We start from the raw sequence: 22,969 nt of genomic DNA on the forward strand, positions 1-22,969 counted from the left end.
CAAATAGTGGGGTGGTCAAAACCGGGAGTCCAAGATAGATGGTCAAGTCCAGGGATTGATGGTAGGTCTCTTCTTGATGAGATGTGTCACGTCCGGTGGGGAGAAGTTGGTCCAGGAATCAATGATGAGGAATTTGTCAAGGTATGTGTGGACCCTGTCTTTGATTGCACTGCTAGTATTGTCTCACCCAAGTGGGGAGACCAGTTGACTACTTGAGATGTGAGGGATCAAGTTGGGTTCTGTACTCTGGATGGTTTGTTGGTCAAGTCTTGTGTAAGTTGGTCCAAGGCATTAGCATCCATGGCTCAGTGATGCGCAGCAACAATTGGCAGTCATGGTTGTTTTGACCTATTGATTCGGATACTATGGTGGTGGTAGCACTTTCTGCCTGGTAAATAGGTCCATTGCAAATTGAGTGAGGGCTCGGTAAGTTTCTTCATTTTGTAGGGTGAGGTATTCTTGATTTTGGTAGTTGAAGCGTAGTTTCGTTATTAGGATCCTCCTGAAGTCCTCGTAGATTTCACAGCTGTGGGCAAGGTGCTCCCACGTCTGATCCTCTCCACAGTGGCAGCGGGGTGAGTCTGAAATTCTGAAGTCATGTAGTTTTTTCTGGAAGGAGCCATGTCCAGTGAGGAGGGAGGGAGGTAGGTAGCATAGAGTCCCGGTGAAAACCAGCCAAGTGTGAGGGGGTAGGAGGCCCTGACATCTGGGAGGAATCTTTTGATGACAGCGCCTTTAGTTGAGGTCTGCCATCTTTCTTGCCAGGTGTCTGTTAGATGTTCATTAAGTCTCTTCTTTTCAGTGTTTCTATTATTTGCTGGGTCAGTGGTGAAACCTGCGCAGGTAACTGCTCTTCCTTTAGCTATTTGGTAGAGCTACCCATGACGAACAATCTCCAAGTCCAGTGGAAGAGATCCAGTAAGGACCTGGAGCACATGGGTGCTGACAGTGCAACAGGCACCCGAAGACAGAAGGAGAAGAGAGTGCTGGATAGTTCCTAGGCGCGATCTGTTTACAACTGTATTGGCCTTCTTGTACCAGACTCCAGAGGCATAGGTGATAACCGGGATGAAAACTGCCTTATAGAAAAGGGACAGCGTTCTCTTCTTTTAGCCATCCGGGCAACTCTTGAGACTTGGGCAGCATACCTGATCTTAATCCTGAGTTGGTCTAGATGAGGGGTGAAGGAAAGGTTTTTTGTCTAAGATCAAACCTAGATAGTTAAGCTCTGTTTTTAGTTTTACTGTAACACCATTGACCTTGATTTGGGGTGGTCTTCTCAAATCAAGGGTACCTTTTAATAGGATCGAATTGGTTTTCTCTGGGGAGATCTTTAGGTTGTTATGCTCTGCCCAAGCTTGAAGGGTGGAGATGGCCTGGTTGGCAGTTGCTTCTAGTTGGGCTCTGTTATTGGCAGAAAAGAGCATGGCCAGGTCATCTGCATAGGCCTGGGTTTGTACATTGTTGAGTTTGGTGTTCAAGAAATCATCCAGCACCAGATTCCAGAGGAGAGGCCCCAGGACAGTTATGGGGCTAGCAGGGCCCTTGCTCAGGGTGCCAAAAACAGAAGAACAATGATGCAAAAAATATATATATCCTTATTAAAGGGTGCTGAAAAATCTTTCTGCCCAGGGCACAGAAATACTTCTGACTGCCACTGCTGCACACTCTGGGAAATGATATACTGATGATATTCTGTTTGATCTGCCTGATCAAACATGACCATCAAGCCAGAAAATGGTATACCGTGATTCATCACTCCATAATATGGCTTTCCAACACTTCAGTGATCAGTTACAGTAATGTACGCCTAGAATGTGGACTTTGTGCAGTTTTTGCTGTGATGTTTCGTTTTTTATGCTGAAGCACTTCCATAAAATTCAATGTTGTGCAGCTCACAATGTATCATATTGTTACTAAATTAGTTCCTGTGGCTTCCCTGAATTCCTTGTTGACAGTATTCAATAAGGATTGATAGGATCTATATACCACTTTTCTAAGCACTCTCCAGTTATTTTCTACATGCATGTTGAATGTTTTTCACTCTCCATCATTTTATACTTGAATGTTGCTTAGTTTTAGTTGCTCCATGACATTTCCATTTGGTTATATTGTTATAGGTATTGTCATTTTGCTGCAGTGGCACAAACAGATTGATTGTTAACCCGATGACGACTTCTCATTGGAAGTAGCCATGCTTCAACCTCAACTCATCCACTGTATTTTGTTGATCTGTTTCTAGCATGAATGTAGTTGCTTTTCTTTTATACCTATTGTTGACACACAGATGGTGGATACATTATTATTATTATTATTAGCCATATGGTGCAAGGAAGCCTGAGGCTTATGCTACACTAGGCAAAAAAAAAAAAAAAAAATCTGAATTACCCAAAGAGAGAGAGAGAGAAGTAGAAGGAAATCACCAAGAAAGAGAATAATGATGATATCCAGCTCAGGACCCTGGGTGTGCCAAGCCCATACTCACCAGATGTGAACCCCTGGGGGTAAAATTGGTAATATAGGAACCCTTCTGGTGCTAGTGTGTTATGGCTGCCTTTGCCCTCAGCTGTACATAATGTACACTGGTGTGCAAAATTTAAGGACCAGTCAGGTTTTCACCTGAAGCTTCTCATACGAGTGGCCTGGATATGGGAAAAGCATACCGAAGGAACCTCGTGAGGTACAGAAATGATGAAGTAAACAACACCAACACAACAATGAAAACAAAACGGTATAGAGAGACTTTATTCAAAAATGGCAACATACCACTGGCTGCCATAATACAGATGCATCACTGCCAAAGATGGAACAAAGGAAAGAGGTGGTCCTCAGAGATATGGCCACCCCTAATGTTGATGAAGGCTTTGCACCACCTGTCCATACTTAGAACAATATTGTTGATAAGTTCTTGCGGTAACATCATCCATTCCTCTGTCAGTGCCATCTTCAGCTAGTTAACATTTTCTGGTGGGTGTGGACGTGCCGCTAGGCATCTCCCCAGAGCGTCCCATATGTGTTTATGGAATTTAGATCGGTGGAATGGGCAGGCCAATCCCTACGAACTATTGCCTCACTTTCCAAAAGCATATCAACAGCTGCAGTGCGATGGGGTGTGGCGTTATCATCCATAAACACGAACTTGGGGCCAATGGCACCTCGAAACAGATGCACATGGGGAAGGATTACCTCAGTACGGTAGCATGCACCGGTTACAGTACCGCCTTCCATTATCTGGAGTTGTGTACGTCCATCCAAGATAACGCCTCCCCAGACAAGAACACCTCAACCACCTTATCGATCCCTTTCAGTGATGTTTGCGGGGTGATACGTGTGCCAACCTCTCACCAGATTAGCTGACGTCCAGAATCGCTGCTGAGACAGAGTCTACTTTCATCAGTAAAGAGTACTTTAAGTAAAGATTTTATGGTTGTAACCTTTAGAAATAGTGAGTGTGGACGGGTTTTGTGGACGGGTATACAGGGTTATTCACTACCAGTGCGACAAACTTGCAGGAGGTGTAGGGGGCACAAAGACGAATCGGAATCGCATAGCATTGCAGGGTCCGAAATGCCTTCGTCATGCGGTAGAGGACGTTGAACGGGAGGTTGCACGAACAGCGATCCCGCTGGAAGTTAGCATTTGCGAACCGTTTCTGTTGAAGAAACCAAGTAGCAAAAGTCCTCCGGAGTGGATAATCCGCAGGTTCCAATGATTGGACGCGTTGCAGATGGTATGAACTCATTTGGTTTGTTGACAGTATCCTCCATACAGTGGATTGGGAAATACCCAATCGTTGGCCTATCGCTCGAGTACTCAGATTGCCCTCTGCAAGATGTAGGACATTCTCCTCATTGTCTGGCGTCCTCGTCGTTCGCTCTCGATTCATGGTACCTCTCGTGAAACAACCAGTCTCACGTAACCTTCTGTGCACACGTGCGAAAATCGTATGATGAGGAGCATGCCTGTGCGGGAAACGTTCCTGGTACAAGCGCAGAGCGGTGCGCCCGTTACAGTCCGCAGCTCCATACGCCAGGTGCATGTCGGCCAGTTCAACGTTTGAATACTCGTCCATCCTACTGCCTCAGGAACCGGTTTGCAAATGCTGACTTCCAGTGGGATCGCTGTTCACGCGACCTCCTGTTCAACGTCCTCTACCGCATGACGAAAGCATTTCAGACCCTGCAATGCTACGTGATTCTGATTCGTCTTTGTGCCCCCTACACCTCCTGCAAGTTTGTCGCACTGGTAGTGAATCACCCTGTATATATTTTTGGTTATTCAATCTCTGCAATTTCAGTAACTCTCTTGGATACAATGATCTGTTTCTGTCTGTCGGTAAGGTTATTTGAAATGTCACTCCAGTTTTCCTTTCACTTAGACTTAAGCCTAAACTCACTGCTGCTTGGCTATATTTAGTGATTTACAGATAATGTTCTAGAAAATGCTACTGGTGCTTACACGTTTTTCCATTTTGTTTTCCTGAAGCAAACTTTTATATTTAATAACAATGAAGGTAATCAACTCCTTCAAGTGATATTAACCACTTCTTCATAAATTGCATCTATGTATTCTCATAGATGTAGTTTATGACCTGTTGTCATGAAATTTAACCAGTTTCTTCATACTCTGCATTATATCAGGATCTTGCTCAGTTTTCAAACCTGAAAATACAGCATTATGAAAACAAGAATAACGTTTCATAAAGCTGAACATTTAAATCCATCTTCTTACCAGAGATAAGGTAATTAAGGTAATGGATTCATTTAAATTTTTTTGTTCTTCTGGTTTATGGAGCATTAAGTCAGTAAGTCTTAATTTTATTACCTAATGTAGGTAATGTGTTATTTCATTATATTAATTTTTTTATTATTTATTACTAATTAACGATCTTACTCTTTTCATTGTATTTTATTGTTATTTTAAATTTTAATATTTTCACTTGAACAACCCCTAGCCATTCATTGACTGTATCAGGCTTTATTCGACTTTCAAGTGAATAAACAGATGTTATATATTCTTCATACAGAATTTCCATCTTCCAAGTCAAGTGGAGGTAACTGATGCAACTTATTCTTTTGTGCTGTGAAATATTACCAAATAACAGATTACTCCAGTAGCTGATATGGCCATAGGATTCTGGGGATACTAAATCTTTGCTAGATTCATTCATCAGAATTCATGCAGTTGTTGGTTTTCAGTTTTAAATATGAGTAAATATTGGTGTTAAATTAAATAGGATTGGAATTAGAAACGTGCTACTGTTTTCTTTTTTTAATCACAGTCTTTGTTTTTAAACTCAATAGATAATCCAAGCGATCAAGATATATTTAATGAAATAGTGGAATTCAACAGCAAAGTTTCTGGAATCATAAGCTTCTGTGGAATAAAGTTTCTGATCCCATCAGAATCCACATTTCTTTTAGGAGATATTAGTGAAATTGAAGACCTGATTATAGCAGGTAATGAACCTTTTTTGAGCTTATTTAGATAATTATATAAAGAATTAAAATTTATAAGAAAAAAATAAGTTCTAAGTAGAATTAATAGCCTTTCCACTTCTTTCAACATGGTTAATTATGGAATTTATTTCAACAAAGTATTTAAGAATGGCAGATTTATATCTATTCAGATCTACCCTTCACTACTGTATTAGGAGGCGCCTCCATAGCTAGATGGGATGGAGCAGCAGTGCGTAGCACATGCTTCTTGATTAGACCGAGGTTCGAGCCCGTCACCACCAAATACAAAGGATGCGGAAAGGTCAGGGAATGACCACCGTATATCCCGGAGCAATATGGCCTTAGTTGCTAATGCACCTAAAAACCAAAAATAACAAATAACTGTATTAGGGTGCCGTATTGAAATAACCTAACATTATAACTCTTGTCAGAATAGCACAAGAAAATTTAAGCAACATGATGAACAAAGGTACAATAGTGACATAGTGTTTTTATGCTAGGCTAGAGGTGACATGTCTCATCTATTCTCTTGTATAGTGTAAAAATTGTGAAATGATGTATTATCATTACATGTGGCATGAGGGGTATATAAGAAAAATGCAGGTGAAAAGAGCAGATTAGTTAGTGTTGTTGCTGTTTTAGTGAAGCATTACAGGACCTGTAACACTGACTGTATTACTAGATTTTGTAAGCAGCCAGAAAAGAGGAAAGGATAATTACAGTATTTATTGGTGGCTATAAAAAGCTTGCATTGTGATTGTTTTGATAAAGACATTTGGTGGCACATGAAGTGGCCATTTTATTGGGTACACTTACCCCTTTTGTGGAATGGCAAACTCTTTCAGCAACAGCATCATGCAGTATAAAGTGATTGGTTGGCAAATATGTAGGGCTACTGTATGTGTTTGTGCAGTTGAGTGTAAGAATGGGCAAAGTGAAATATTAAAGTGACTTGGAATGTGGCATCTATTGAATGCTAGGGGTTCCCTGATTTTGAGTATCTTGGAAACTGCAACCCTGATAGGATTTTTGTATATGAAGATGTCTCAAGGGTATTGAGAATGGTCTAGTTATCAATAACATCCAGCCACTAATAATCCTGTGATCAGAAATAGCTCATTGATGCAAAATCTAGACAAACACAACTTATGCAGGATAACAAAAAAGGTACAGTAAGGCATTTCAAAGAGGCATTCATTTCAGAATGCACAACTTGTGTCTTATCATTGATGGAGTATTATAGCAAACAACCAAACCAGATTCCATTTCTATCAACAAAAAAAACAAGGTTTGGTTGCAGTGGATTCAGAAACGCTAATACTGGACAGTGGAGGATTGTAAAAGTATAGTCTTGTCTGATGGATCTCAGTTTCACAGTTTTAGGGAAAAACACTATGAACCCGTGGACTCATACTGCCATGTGTCAACAATGCAGGCTAGTGGTGTCAGTGTAATGATGGGGGAATGTCAGGCCACTATGATACCAGTAGAGCAACATTTGGATGCCACCAGTTATGTGGAAATCTTTTCTGTTGAGTTGCACCTCCTTACTCAACTGAAATGGGTTCTTCTGTTAGGGTAATGCACCATGTCACAAGCTTGGAATTGTATAGAATTGACCCCAAGGATATGAATAAGAGTGAAGGCTATTTCTACTGCAGTGACCTCTCCAGTTACCAGATCCCAATCCAATCGAACACCTGTGGGATGAGGGGGACTTAGCTCTTTGGAGTAGAGATCCACACTATCCAAGTTGAAACAGGTGTGGGCCAACGTGCCTTTGGCACTCTTTCTGCACTTTGTTGAATTCATATCATGGTGAATAGAGTTGTTCTAAGGGCTAAAGGGGGGACCTACTTGCTATCAGGTCGATGTACATAATAAAGTGGCCAATGAATGTATTACCACAAGCAGAGGTAATACATTCAATACATACATTCAATTCATACTTTATCACTCTGAGAGATACCACCACACTATTTTCACCAAATTCTGCTCAGGAACTTACCTGATCAGTAATTGCACGAGGATGTTCATCTTTTTGTATCATATCAGTCATGATGCTGAGTATAGACTTGCTTTCTGGGATGATACAACAGAGCTAACATGATTCATGTTACTCTCCCTCTTCCCCAGCCACTACAGAGAAACTGTGATTCCCTGAGGAATCCATAAAAACTGCTCACTAGGAAAATTTTCTGCTATATGATTGCAATGACTGGTGGTGATATTTGGTGACACTTTTTAGCAGAAACCACTTGTCTCTGTTGAAAGACTGCATGGAATGGAATGGAATAGAATAGCTTAACACATTCACTGCCACTTATATTTTCAGTGCCTAGAGAAGCACCCCAAGGTGCTTCTCTGGGCATTGGAACAATTAGACACTGTTTTTTAGTGATTTCATCTCTGAAGAACTAAGAAAGGGTTTTAATCTGTGAAGAATCATCACTCCAACTAACTCCAGTATCTGTTGTTTGTAGTATTCTAACATCAACAGATGCATTTGAATGAGATTCAGGATCTGAATAGAATCCTGTTTCAGTATCAGATGACATGTTATAGATAGCTGGTTCAGTGTCATCAGCTTCAACATACTGGCCTGCCCTGTTCCTTTTCAGTCCTGATATCCCGGGCTGTGGATCCATTATGACAACCCATTAGGGTAGAATTTTATACAAAATTTTACACGAAAGTTTTACTTTTTACACAAAAACTTTATCAGTAGATACACATTAAGGATGATGTTTTGTTTTTCACAAACTAATTAAAATTCAGCAAGCATAATCTTTAAAAAATTGTATCTTATCTTCTTGTGGAAAATACTAGACTAGATAAAATAACTTTAACGTAAGCAAAAAACATATGAAAATGTGAACCAAGCATGCAGCTTTTATAGTGCTCTCTAGACAATGCGATTTGATGTTAAGAAAAATCTCAGCTGTAATACAAATCACTCATAATTCAATCAGTGTGCCACTATTGAATAGTTGTTCATTTCATTTGCCTTTCCTTTTACAGTGTTCATTTCTTGACTGCAATTGAATGGATGCATATTTATGTTAAGGCACAAAAATTGCAGCACGTTTTTGTACAGGTTTGTGTGCTGGCAGTGAATGTGTTAAAAAGAACATCTGTCTCCCTCTTGTATATAGTTTTATGTCTGTGTTCAAGGAAGCATGTGCTGAGGCTCAACTCTGAGGCTATTTCTTTTGCATCTGGCAGTGTCTATGGAGTTCTGGGTTCAGGCTACCAGTTTACAGCAACAATATAATAGTGATGAGGTATTTGTTCTGTGATCTAGAATATTAACTGCATTAGCTTTTGTCCTAGAGGCACATTTTCAGGTCATAACCCCAGGGCTCACATCTGGTGAGTATGGGCTTCGCACACCCAGGGTCCTGAGCTGGATATCATCATTCTTCTCTTTCTTGGTAATTCCCTTTTAACTCTCTCTCTCTCTCTCTCTCTCTCTCTCTCTCTCTCTCTCTCTCTCTCTCTCTCTCACTCACACAGGTTAACTCAGTTTTTTGGCTGGTGCAGCATAAGCCCCAGGCTTCCTTGTACCATATAGCTAATAATAATAATAATAATAATCATAATAATTTGAAGAGATAGTAGAGTTGCAATACAAAATTGATGGTGATGACACTTTTTCAGCCTGTTGTTGATTACTTTGAAGACACTTGTACAAATGTAGGTAGTGGCTAATAAGGCAAGGAAATTGGCATTCTCTAAAAGATCCAATCTCAATGTAGAATTGCCACTGGGCAATTGTTGAAGGCCAAGCTAAGACCAGTAGCACTCAAAAGATGAACACTGCTTTCTCTGAACTTGTTTGGGCATGAGACGTTTCAATTTTGAAATTTGTCAGGTCATTCAAAAGGAATACAGTCTACACAGGTTGAACATGGAGGTGGTAATGCACCTGATACTGTCAGTAGGATTGGCACACTATAGCGTCAGTAGCTAATGTGTCATTAAAACCCAAACCAAACCCCAAACTGTCAGTAGGAAAACATGTATGATGCTGCAGCATCATGACATGTTTTCCTTCAAATTATCATTGAACAATAGATAGATGTATAGAATAATTTTATAATACTAACTTATTTCATTATATTGTACAATATAACAAAATGAAGAAATATGATGCTGTTTTTATCTTACAGTATGCTAATATAATGAACAGGTAAAAAAAATAAATTGTTGTTAGGCTATTCTGTCCAAGATTATTAGTTATGATGTCCGAGGTTGTTATTTGTGTGGTTATTCTGACCATAGTTAATTTTGAAGAGGGTTATTTTGAGTGGGTTATTCCCTCATGGAATCTAATATTAGTGCTTCACTAGAACATGTTAGTGTGATTTTGAGTAACTAACTTCAAACTATTTATGCATTTTATGTTAGATTTTAAATTATAAATATTACTTATAACTAACATAAACTATGAAATAAATATGATGGTAGTACATGACCTTTGTGTACTGTCATTATATTTATTTAACAGACTGTTGCTAACCAACAGGCAACACCAGGTTACCTGCTCACCCACTGCTGAGGAGCCAATAAGCTCCGAAACAGTGCCGTAAACATGTACTGATTACTTGTCCAGCTTTTGCAGATGAGTGCCGAAACTGCTTCAAAGAGTTAAATAAACATCACTCCCTCACTCTCAAAACGATACTGGAAGATAGGAAAATATAGCAGATGTTTTTCAGTTCCTCAAGAAAATAAATTACTATAATCAAATATGAAACCAAATATTATTATACCTGGTTTTGGGGGGTTATTTAAATTTTATTTCATTTTTTCAACATTTCATAAATTTTTTTTCAGTATTTTATTCCACTCATTTCATCAATTTTACTTCGGTGTTTGAGATTAGATATATTAATTTATAAAGTATGCAACTCATAATTAAATTTTATATCAAATTTCTTTATCTCTTATTCTGGAGGGGGTGAAATTCATGAAAGATTTCAAGGGGAAATAAGGTATAAAAGTTTGTAAATCTTTGGTTTATTGCACTGAAGAAATGTTTTGTGGTTAGGGAGTTGACAGTTAATTTTGAAGACAGTTAATTTTTCTACACAAAGCCATTGAAATGCAGGATGCATTTTCTGTAGTTTCACCAGAATTAAATTTCAATGACAAAAACAACACTGTCACTGCACTGTTACAATGAAGAGAATTTAGCAAAACAGATTCCAGGACACTTGTTCAGTGACTGTCTACATCTTTGTGAAGATCTAATGAATATCTATTGTAAACTAACACGCACAATAGATACTATCATTATATAAGAACCAACCACTATGGCCATGATTCTACCAGTGGGGTCTTTGGCAAAATAATACATCTCTCTCTCTCTCTCTCCCATAATTCAGTTGTTGGCAAACAAAACTTTTCTCACAAGGAACTGAATGCTCATTTAAGTCTGCCATTGTGATAATTATTGTAATCAGCACTGATTTCACAGGGGAAATAAAATGTGTACTGTAAAACTATAACATTTAGAATCAGTATGAGGAAATTCCACTTTTGCTGCTGTTTATTAGCATCATTATTGTCTCTTGTTTGTTGTTATGATATAATAACAAACAACAGAAACAGAGATATTTTAAAAGTAAATAAAATAGAATCAAATGTTGCTTACAATTAAATCCCTAATTTATTATTCAACTAATTGCCATGCACAAAACTTGTAGTCATTTTTCAGTAACAAAAGCATTAAGATCTGTGTTTATATAGGAAAGGTATTTAACAGAAAATCAAGTAAATTCATCTACTGGAAGCCACACTGGAAACGGGAAAAACTGGTGTAAAACTGATAACACTGCAATGCGCATTTGATCAAAAAAAAAGTTTGCTTTATTGTAATTGTTTTTAGGGAACAATATCGGAACAGCAGTTTCCTTGGATGTATATTTGATCTTCTAACGAAATTTCATGAAAATATTTATATTTATAGCTGCGTTATAAACTTCGAAAACTGGTGTGCAAAAGAAGAAAAAAAAATCATCTGCTATGAATAACGGATTGTTTCTTGAAATATGTCTTCTTCACAATACTGCAAGATTTCTAACAATACAAAGCTAACAGATTGTGACTAATGGCTGCTCAAAAAGTATTGTTAGAAAATATTTGTTTGTTATGCTTTGATGTCATCGCAAAGGGAGAAATTCAGTTTTAGTACAGAAGCCAAATAAATCCATGGTCATATGCTGTTCTGAGCTGTAATAAAAAGAAAAACCCCGCTGAAAAATTGATTTTCTCCCCATCACTTCTCTTGTTTTACTGTGGTTTTTGGTAGATTGTGTAATTTCACACAATCAATCCGTGACTGCTAAACATGGTGCGGTTTCTTGTATTCTCTCTCTATTTTGTGATCTCCTCTGACCGGGGTTGTCCCGGAGTATAAACAGAAAATTTGTTTGTCGGAATGCTACCCACCAATGGCACCAATTATCAACTCTTTTACTGTCCTTCTAATTTAAATTGTGTTCAGATTGTGTTCAATTTCGCAAAGTGATGATCCACTTTGCGAAAATTCGAAAGTGTTACATCAATTAGGAGCAAAAACCGTTTCCCCTAACATAACGAATTACTTTAGTACAATAAAGCGCTACTACTAATGATTTTACTGGAAGGAAGTATCCAGAATGAAACATCTGTACAAGACGAAAACATGCGGTCACTCGAAAGAAAGTAACCGTAGTCAGTTGCATTCAAATTCGCACCAGCCCAGAATCGGACTTATTAGTACTTCCGCATCCTAGGATGAACTGACTAATTAGAACTTCTGCATCTGTGATGAAACGTCCTCCACATCGACATTGTTGGCTACAGCAATTACATAAAGTAACAAAGCAAAACATTGTAACAGAGCAATAATGTAAAATATTGTTAGAAAGTAAAAATGCTAAATATTGTTCCCTGAAACAATTACAGTAAAGCAAAGTGGATTTTTTTCTCAAATTCGCACTGGACCAAAATTGGCCTTATTAGAACTTCGGCATCCTAGGATGAAGCTGACTTAGAGCTATAATGCTAATTTTTTTAATTATTTTTATTTTTGTGTTTTTGTATGGGCGGCTCCTAGAACAAAAGTTCATCTCCGCTTTGTTGCTCTGTTCAGTTTTTACAGACCCTGTTAAGGTAAGGCCAGTGTGTGTCGTGTAAAATAAAAAAAAAAAATTTCATTCCACATAGCACATAGGAATATCCCATGCTGGATGAAGACAGATGAAACGGAAGGCGAGAGAGAGTGAGAGAAAAAAAGAAATTTTCATCCCGCATGGGAGAAAGTGACAGGAAAGAAAAACTGTTTGTGAGCTTATGTGTATGTTCTGTAGTGTGATGTTGTGTTTTGGCCATTTGGCTACCTGGAAGCAGTGATCAATGCCCTCTTCCCTGGGGAACGAGTTTCCTAGGGAGGAAAGAAAAACTTGTATAAGATGAAGAGAGGGAAGGAGAAAAGAGGAGGACTATCCCGTCCCAGAGAAGCCCCAATCCAGGATGGATTGCTAGAACAACACAAGCAAAAAAAATAAATAAATAAAATAATAATAATAAATAAAATAAATGAAAAAAAAATAAATAAATAAAACATGTAGGGTGAGAGATGAGCTGGCCTGGTCTGGGGAGTCGCAGCCTAATGCTAGGATGAAGCTGACTTATTAGAACTTTTAGCATCTGCTGTGAAACTGAATGCAGTAAAGAAATAGACATTAGAACTTGCGCATCCGCGATGAAACTGACTTATTAGAACTTCAGCATCTCTGATGAAAGTTAGAACTCTGGAGCTTTGATAACCTCCTGGCCTTCTTCCCAAAGGGTATTTTTATCTCTCTCTCTCTCTCTCTCTCTCTCTCTCTCCCCCTCCCCCCCTAAGGTCAGACTAGAAGGGGCGAACTCCCTTCCCAAAGGAGTTTTTTCCCCCCAAGTGAATGAAAGGAACTGGAAATTTCAGGAAAATGAACCCTGTTTTCCTTCATGTAGCAAACAGGTACTCTGTCAGCACAAGAGAAGTGAAATTACATTTGCAGCTCAGAATGAAATTCAGGCATCCAAACATATGACACTTTATGGTGAATTTTTCTGGCGTGTGTGTGATAATGAAAATTCAATTTTTCTCTTGAAATTTTTTGATTGTATCAAATGCATATCAAGGAAATATCGAAGTATTCAGTAACAATTACAATTTTCCAATCTGTCACTCCGTTACTCGTATCATATATATATTTTTTTCATTTGCACACCAGGTGAGATGCATGCGAAGTTCCTTCAACATAAGTTTTCGAAGTTTATAACGCAGCTATCAGTAGAAATATTTTCTTGAAATTTCGTAAGAAGATCAAATATACATCCATGAAACCGCTGTTCCGATTTAGCCCTCTAAAAACAATTACAATAAAGTGAACTTATTTTTTATGGAATGCGCATTGTGGTGATCAGTTTTACGACAGTTTTTTTTTTTTCCCCCTTCTGTTTCCACTGTGGTTTCCAATAGATGAATTTCCTTGATTGTTAGTAGATACAATACATACTGAAGAAAGGAAATGTGATATTTTTGTTTTTCAAAAACAATTCATTGCAATTCTTTCATACAACAATTACGAAAAGCAGTAAAAGCAGAATGTTGTGACAGAGCGACAATGCAAAATATTGTTTGCAAATAATGATGATCAACGTTCAGAAGAAAGTTTTCGAAGAAAGTTGCTTACATTTTTATTTTCTCCTTGGATCACCTTGGTAACGCTAATGACGTAAGTGCGAGTGAATTAATAGTTTATGCTGCAATTTAAAGGTAGGAAATCAGAGCATATACTTCTGTTTATGTATATTGAAAGTTTCAATTTTGTAAATTGAGTAGAAATTATTAGTTTTTTTTCAGGGGAAGGCAACTTTCAAGTTAGGGTTAAAAATTAGAGCTTAGGGAGCGGACGTAAACAGATACACTGTACTCGTATTCAGGAAAGAAGACCAATATGTCATAACCATAAATCATGTGCAGTAAGCGAAGGACGTAAGTCGGATTGATCAGTGTCAACAATGGTTAACATAAATATAAACGTTAGGACAGTCTGCACCTGTCTCCTGTCTGCACCAATCACAAGCCGTCAAATTTGCACCCTATACCAAGCTACGCTGCACTTTAAACCAAATAGGCTTTAGTGACGCTATTGAATCTTATCTTATATGATTTCAATTATTATTATTCACCCTTTTGAAGCTGTTTTCGGAACACCCCATGCTTAACAGGGTAAGTTATTTTCATGCCCAGTTGCACCAATGAGACTTAAATTTTAAGCTAGACTTAAACAAAAAACTGCACATCAAAATTTTGACTCAACACTCAATAACTCATCTGCCGTTTCGATACGATATTTAAGGAACACTTAAAATTTAAGTTACATTGGTGCAACCGTCCATTTTAATCAATGTACGCGTGAAGTTTCACATACCTACTTAAAAAATCTAATGTTCATTTTTTCCCCTATAATTTAAATATTTAAAGATCACTTGGTCAATGTAATTTGATACACCATGTAAGTATTATTAATATAATTATTGAAATAGTAATTATTTACCCTAGTTTCACTGTAACACTGTATGTGTATCAAAAATAACTATATCTATTTTATTCATTTGAATTTTTGGTAAGCCCTTCCCCCGGGAAATACCGAGTGATCGTAAAAATTTTACAGTTTTTTTTTTTTTTTTTTAATGGGGGGTTGTTAAATCATTTTTATTTATAGAACAAAAATTTAATTATTTTTTTTATTAAAGAGGTGTTAAATAATGTTTTGCAGTGGTTTCGTTCTTGGGGGAAGTTACCGAATTTTCAATAAAGTGTTTTATTCTTAGTGTTAAAAATAAAATAATATGGCTGAAACTTTTATGGTAAAACATGCATACTTTTACAGTTATCGTTCTTTTTTTACTTGACTCCATAAATTGCAAATGTCTGGCCATGTATATAAATACCTTAGCGGTGCAGAAAAATGAATAAAAGTAAGGGAAACCACCGAAAAATTAAACTAAATGCAGAAGATAGATAATTTTTTACAATGACAACCGCAAGCCAATCCAAGTAATGTACCACCTGAACTGAGTGAAGATCACCCTGCTTCGTTGGATCTGGCAAGAACAAATGACGATCAAGACCAGCAAATTATGGAAAATGAAGCAGTAAGTCTAGAAACAAACTCATTTGTTTACAAAGGTTCAAGATTAGATCCCTCAGTTATTTCACAACAGTATCCAACAGACCGTGCAAATTTTTCAGAAAATATTTCTGATGCAGACAAACATATGATAATAGTTTCAGGTCCATGCCAACCTAAAGGTCCCTTTCCGATTACTGTACAAAATAATAGGTTGAGGTCATTTTATGAATTTTATTATAGTAAAACAACGAAAGCTGATCTTAAAGTACAAGTTACATGGCTATGTTATTCTCAGAAATTAGATTTTGTGTATTGCGAACCATGTTGGTTATTTGGAGATCGCTCTAATGCAGATTTAAAAAAATCTTGGATAAACGGCATATCTGACTGGAAAAATTTATCTAATAAAATTAAAAGACACGAAGCTTCCTCTGTTCACATTTCTGCTTTTATAACATACGATCTTTGGCACACAAATAAAACAATTGATGCTGATTTAGTAACCAGTATAACTAAAGAAAAAAATTTCTGGAGACAAGTTTTGAAACGCATTATTCATGTTACATTAGTATTAAGCAGTTGCAGCATGGCATTCAGAGGTCACCAAGAAAATATGAATGATAAAAATATAAAAAGCGGAATTTTTTTATCCATAATTGAGCTTCTATCATACGATGATCCCATATTAAAAGAATTAATTTCAAAACGTAATTACCGGTCAACATATTTGAGTCCAACTATTTAAAATGAAATTATTTGTCTTTTATCTGAGAAAGTCAAAAATGTTATTATTGATGAAATAAAGTCTGCGCCGTTTTCCTCCGTAATCACAGACACTACCCTGGATGTCACAAAAACTGACCAGATGAGTCAAATTCGTTATGTTACTGTAAAAACAGAAAATGATATACCATCAAAAATCATTATAAATGAGTGATTTTGGGGATTTTATAGTATAAAAGATCAATCAGCTAGCAAAATTGAAAGTTTTATCCAAGATTTTTTTAAATCTGCATTAGAGCGATCTCCAAATAACCAACATGGTTCGCAATACACAAAATCTAATTTCTGAGAATAACATAGCCATGTAACTTGTACTTTAAGATCAGCTTTTGTTGTTTTACTATAATAAAATTCATAAAATTCATTATTTACTGTATAGAATCCAAAGGGCTAGATTTACAGAACTGCTGAGGTCAAGGATATGATGGTGCTGCAACAATGAGTGGGTCATATAGCGGTGTGCAATCAAGAATATTACAAAAAGTTCCAAATGCCAACTATGTTCATTACGCAACGCATAACTTAAACTTAGTAATTAATGATGCTGTGAAAAAAGTAGCTGATGTGTCTTTATTTTATGACATAATTGAAAATATTTACTCATTTTTTGTGGATGGTATTGTACGATGGAATCTATTGAATCAGAAACAGAATGTAGATGCAAATGATAGCGCTATATCAGCAATTACTCTAAAGAAATTGTGTCCAATGCGTTGGTCATCAAGATTTGATTGTATACTAGCATTGCGCTATAGATTTACAGATGTCCTAAAAACGTTAGAAAAAATAATATTAGTGTCTAAAAAAAAGATGAAATATGTAAAGCAATTGGTTTAGAAGAAAAAAAAAAATGGAAATGTTAGAATTTGTTTTCCTTTTGGTATTAAATTACAAAATATTGGAATCAATTAATTTAACTTCAAAGTTACTGCAGCAAAAAAATCTAGATCTCTGTCAGGCGATGTGTCATTTAGAGGCATCTTTAAATTCTATGGTTTTGCTAAGAGATAATTATGAAGAAAGTAAAAGTTTTGCGTTTTCTTTAGCAAGACCTTGGGGAATAAATTTAAATTTTAGTAACAAATGCAATAGGAAAGTTAAAAAAATGTTTGAAGATTTAGCTCAGGACGAACGACTTCTAGATTCTGAAAGATGGTTTAAAGTTTATATATACTATGCAACAATAGATATTGTGATACATCAATTAAAGCCGACCGGGCTAGCCGAGTGGGTAAAGTACCTGCCCGGCAACCCAAAGGTCGCGGGTTCGATTCCCGCCTCGGGCTTGGATCAAAGTACTGCAAAAACCTTGGGAGGTGCAATATGGCCACAGAAGCCGATGCGCCAACAACTACCAAATCAAAAAAAAAAAAAAAAAAAAAAAAACATCAATTAAAGTCTAGATTTCTTAATACAAAAAATGTTGTAGATAGTTTTAAAATTTTGCAACCAGAAACATTCTTATCTTTTAGCGCCGAAGCTCTGCAACAAGCGGCTGTAGAATTTCAAAACCGATACAATAAAGATATTTCTGACTTTCCACAGCAGCTATTAAATTTAAGATCATCTTTAGGACAAGAAATTTCAAAAATTAATTCAATTCAGGATTTGTGCAACCTTATTTTAATTAAAAACACGTCATTATCTACATTTGTTACAGATGTTATAACGGCATGTTTTATATTCTTGACTTGCTGGTTACTGTAGCTGGTGCTGAAAGGAGTTCTTCAAAATTAAAACATATATCAGGAACACAATAGACCAAGATCGACTTAGCGATTTGTCCATCTTAAGCATAGAAAACAGTGTAGCGAATTCTGTCGATTTCAACGAAATTATAGATATTTTTTCGACTAAAAAGGCTAGGAGACAAAATTTTCATTAAAGTTTAAAATATTTGTTATAAAACTTTTTTTGTGTATATAGACTAGATTTAACATATACAGTTGGTTACTTATTACAATGATTTGTTTTAAAATTACTCGAAAACTGTTATATGTGTGTATGTGTATTTTTTTCCTGAAGTGTTTATTTACGTTTCTGTATATTTTATTATGTATATATATATATATATATTTTTTTTTTTGTCATTTATATCTGAATGTAATACATGTCATGTATATATTTATTATAGTTACTCAGGTTTTATGTTCATGCATATTTTAATTCAAATCTTATTATTTATAGATATTATTCATTTACTTAAGGCTTGAATTTTTGTTAATGTGAATAAAGATTGTTTACTACTTAGTTAGCTTTATTTACTTCATAGATATACAGTAAATATTTTTCACCGATCATTTTGTATGTATTTCTGTTGATCTTAATCTGTAATTGAAGCTATTGGGTTTTGTTTTACAATAATAAAAAATAGGGTTTGATATAAATTCAATATTTATTTTTTAATACATCATTTATACAGTACCTTCAAAAATGTATTCATTGTATTTATTACAGAGGCAGAGGAGGAATTATGATGGTTTCAATTTTTTTTAATCTTCTTGTGTTTATATTTTTTACTCCTGTTTTTGCAAATTTCATTAAGTAGGGACCCGAACGTGTTCTTTGCCTCCGGACCCAAAAAAGGGTAGCTACGCCACTGTAGAGTACCATTCATGTTATATCTTAACTTCTCTGCTATTCCATCTTATTTTCCACATCAAGACCTTTGGTTCTATAAGTGGCACTAAATTTGGAAAACTTTTGGAGTTTTGTTTGTTTTTGAGTTTATCCTGTATCTGTTGTATGAATGAGTTTTTTTTTTGTTTTTTTTAGGAAAAAAATATGATGCTATACTTCTTGATCCACCATGGGATAATAAGTCTGTGAAAAGAAAAAAAAAGTAAGCACATTATCATTATTCTTTTGAAAAAGACAGCTGCTACTAATAAATTATTGAAAAAAATAATTTGCATGAAACTTTACAATATGCAGAGTACTTATAAAATAATTAACTATTTTTAAAAATAAAACTAAAATAAAGCTTCATAAAAATTAGTTTCAGTGTTTACCACCAGATAGGCAAGGTTTTATTATAATATAAAACCCTGTTATAGAAATTGGCATCACTTTGATATGCAGTATATCAAAGGTGGTCTATAAGTGCACCTCATTGGTCTATAACTTTAAGTACAGCCACTCCCCGGCTTACGTAATACTTGACTTATGGAAATTCGGCTTTATGTAAGTTTTTGCCAGCCGCTGCAAACGTATATTGCGTCCTGTAGGATTAAATGGAGGTATCGTGAAAATAGCAGGGAGAAGGAGGTGATTGTCCCTCTGTATAAGGCAATGGTCAGGCCAAGCCTTGAGTACTGCGTACAGGTCTGGAGGCCTCATTTTAGGAAGGATGTAGATTTACTTGAGCGTGTACAGAGAAGGGCAACAAGATTGGTGAGGGGAATGAAGGGATCCTCTTACCAAGAGAAGCTTAAGTTCTGCAAATTGCAGTGGCTGGAGACTAGCCACCTGCACAGTGATCTGATTGAGGTGTATAAGGCCTTGAATGGGTTGAGCACGCTGAATTCTGATGGGATCCTTCCACTTGTTCAGATTACGAACCTAAGGGGGGCATAAATTCAAATTAAGAAAAGGCAGATGTAGAATAGATGTGCGGAAATTTGCCTTTAGCCAGCAGGTGGTTAATTGCTGGAACAAACTTCCATCTGTCGTTGTGGAAGTTGATAGGTTGAATAAATTTGAGGAGGAACTGGACAGGCATTTGGAGGGAATGGTGTGATTTTTTTTTTTTTTTTTTTTTTTGGCTGATGCTGCATAAGCTCATACACTTGCTTTCTTGCATCACATGCCACTACTACTACTACTACTACTACCGTAATGTGAACCGAATAACACAATGTTTTTTTTTTTTTTTTCAGCAATTTGCTCCAAGACCTCGGAAGTTGAAATTTTCGCTATGTGACTAAGCTATTTATCTATCTCTCTAAAAGGTCATTTTTATATTGGAAATTGCACTACACTTTCATCGTTATCATATGTTCCATTATAAGCATCAATTTTGAATGCCTTTGTGATATTTTTCTAAAACACATTTCTGGAGGTCACTACCATAAAACAATAAAAACAATTTGCACTTTTCTGGTTTATTGGGCTTTTCTGTTAGCACAATCTGTTATAAACAGGTAGTAAACTCTATCTTATTGCATTTGCAATAATCCCGATAACTGGAATTGTGTGTGTTTTTATGTTATGGTATTATGGTGAAATGAATTCCCCTTCATTGAAATCTTCAATCATATAAAAAACATAAATAAAATTTCAGAATCTTCTCTTCATTCCTATTTATTTATTACAATGGTGAAGGGAAAGGGACCAACAGAAAGTACAAGTGCTGGCAGTGCTAGGAAACAAAACAAAATTGATTTAGAAATGAAGGTGCTTAATTAAGAATTACGAAGTACGACAAAGTTTGTCATCTATTGTACAGAATTAGGTCTTGCTGCTTCAACAGCGAATACTATTTTAAGGGACAGTGCACGTATAAAACAAGATGTTAAAGGATCAACACATTTAAGATCAACAGTGATCACAAAACATTGTTCAGGTGCAATATTGAAGATGGAAAAGCTTTTAATAATATGGATGGAAAATCAGATTCGAAAGTAAGTGCCCCAGAGTCCAATGGCCATTCAAGCAAAAGCAAGAAGTATTTATGAAGATATTAAGGATAAGTGCGACAAACCCCAAGCCAAGCTCGTGGCAAGCAATGGGTGGTTTAATAGGTTCAAGCATCGCGCTAGTTTCCAAAACATTAAAGTATGCAGTGAAGTCGCTAGTGCCAATTCTGCAGCTGCAGAGAAATTTTGTGATGTGTTGGAAAAAACTTCTTCTAAATCTCCACAGCCCTCAACTTCCACAGCGGCATGCTTATCAGCTGGAGAATTAATTCTGGAAATGATGCTTGAAAGGTAAAACTTGCTGACAATTATGCCTGTCTCTTCTCTCTTTTTGTAATTTTATAATTTTGAAATTTTTGTAATTTTGTACACTTTTGTAATATTTCCTGCACATGAGATAAAAAAATTGATTAAATAATACTATTTACATATTCGTTGAACATTTATTTTTTGCTTCAATCAAATTTGCTTCAATCAAATTAGGGAGTGCTTTATAAGCATTTAGGGGAATTCTGACTTACATAGAGTTCTGCGGAACACAACCCTTATGTAAGTCGGGGAGTGGCTGTAGATTAGAAATAACATTATTCTTACTTTTCTGAAGTAAATCCATAGAGACCTCATGTAAAATGAGGTCTCTATGGATTTACTCAAAAAAAAACCTCATGTAAAAAATGTAAAACCTCATGTCTGAAACCTCATGTAAAATGTTATTCTTTAAAGACATTGAAGAAATGGGGTTATCTTTAAAAATGATTTTCATATGACTCCCAAATGAGTCAAATTGGGCAGACATGGAGGCCAAGCATTAGGGAAATTCCTGCCAGTTATTTATGTGCAAATGTTTCAGAGTGAAAACCAGCTGAACAATATGTGGTGGAACTCCATCTATAATGGGTTTTGAAAGTATTAGTGCTTACTTAAATGTGGTGTAATCGCTTCTTCTGACAAGGTTTCATAGCATATGTTGCAAGAAGGCAAGCATATACAGCATTAGTCAAAAAAAAAAAGCCTTCCCTTTTCACCTATCTGTTTGCTCCAAAAGTTTTTTCCAGTTCCTTGAATTTATTTAAGCTATGAACTTCCACAATGACAGATGGAAGCTTGTCCCAGCAATCAAACACTTGCTGGCTAAAGACAAATTTCCACACATCTATTCTGCAACTATCTTTCCTCAGTTTGAACTTAATGCCCCCTCAAGATTGTAATCTGAACAAGCAGAAGAATCCCGTCAGCATTGAGCTTGCTCAAACCATTCAAAGCTGTATATGCCTCAATCAGATCACTTCGCAGGTGCCTACTCTCCAGACACTGTAGTTTGCAGAACATAAGCCTTTATTGGTAAGAGCATCCCTCTGTTCCCCTCACAAATCTTGTTGCCCTTCTCTGTACTTGCTCCAGCAGCTCTATATCCTCCTAAAATGAGGCTTCCAGACCTGTATACAGTACTCAAGCTGTGGCATAACCATTGGCTTATGCAAAGGGATAATTGCACCTTATCACTGCTAGCAAAATTCCTATATATCATCAACAAGACACCATGAGCTGCTCTTGCCGCCTGTCTGCACTGCTCAGAAAACTTCATTACTGACTGCACAATTGCCCCAGGTCTTTTTAATTCTCCACTACCTGAGTGTAGTACCACACAGTTGATAATTACTCTGGGGTTACTGCTATCCATATGCAGTACTTTTGAGTTTGTCAATGTTAAACTTCAGTTGCCACATCTCAGTCCATTTGCCCAACTTTTCCAGATCTTGTTGCAGCAGTTTACTATCATTGCTGTCATTAACAATCATGCCAACCTTTTTATCGTCTGCAAAATTGGACATTAAGCTTTGATATATCTAGACTCAAGCGTTTAGGGCATAAGCCTCAAGCTATGAAGGAGTCTAGACTATGTATAAATATAGTG

The 22,969-nt window shown here is 36.4% G+C and overlaps 1 protein-coding gene across 1 annotated transcript in view; it reads left to right on the top strand.

Moving 5' to 3' along the window:
* Mettl4 (Methyltransferase like 4) overlaps nt 1-22,969 on the top strand; it is an 87,338-nt gene that overhangs the window by 28,963 nt on the left and 35,406 nt on the right. Inside the window, exons 4-5 of the mRNA XM_090389788.1 lie at nt 5,304-5,459; nt 19,193-19,259. Of these exons, the coding sequence (XP_090245914.1) occupies nt 5,304-5,459; nt 19,193-19,259 (223 nt within the window). The remainder of the gene's footprint in view (nt 1-5,303; nt 5,460-19,192; nt 19,260-22,969) is intronic.

Source organism: Mastigoproctus giganteus, chromosome 1 (assembly GCF_048544385.1).
Source record: "Mastigoproctus giganteus isolate SK-2022 chromosome 1, ASM4854438v1, whole genome shotgun sequence".
Taxonomy (NCBI): Eukaryota; Metazoa; Arthropoda; class Arachnida; order Uropygi; family Thelyphonidae; genus Mastigoproctus; species Mastigoproctus giganteus.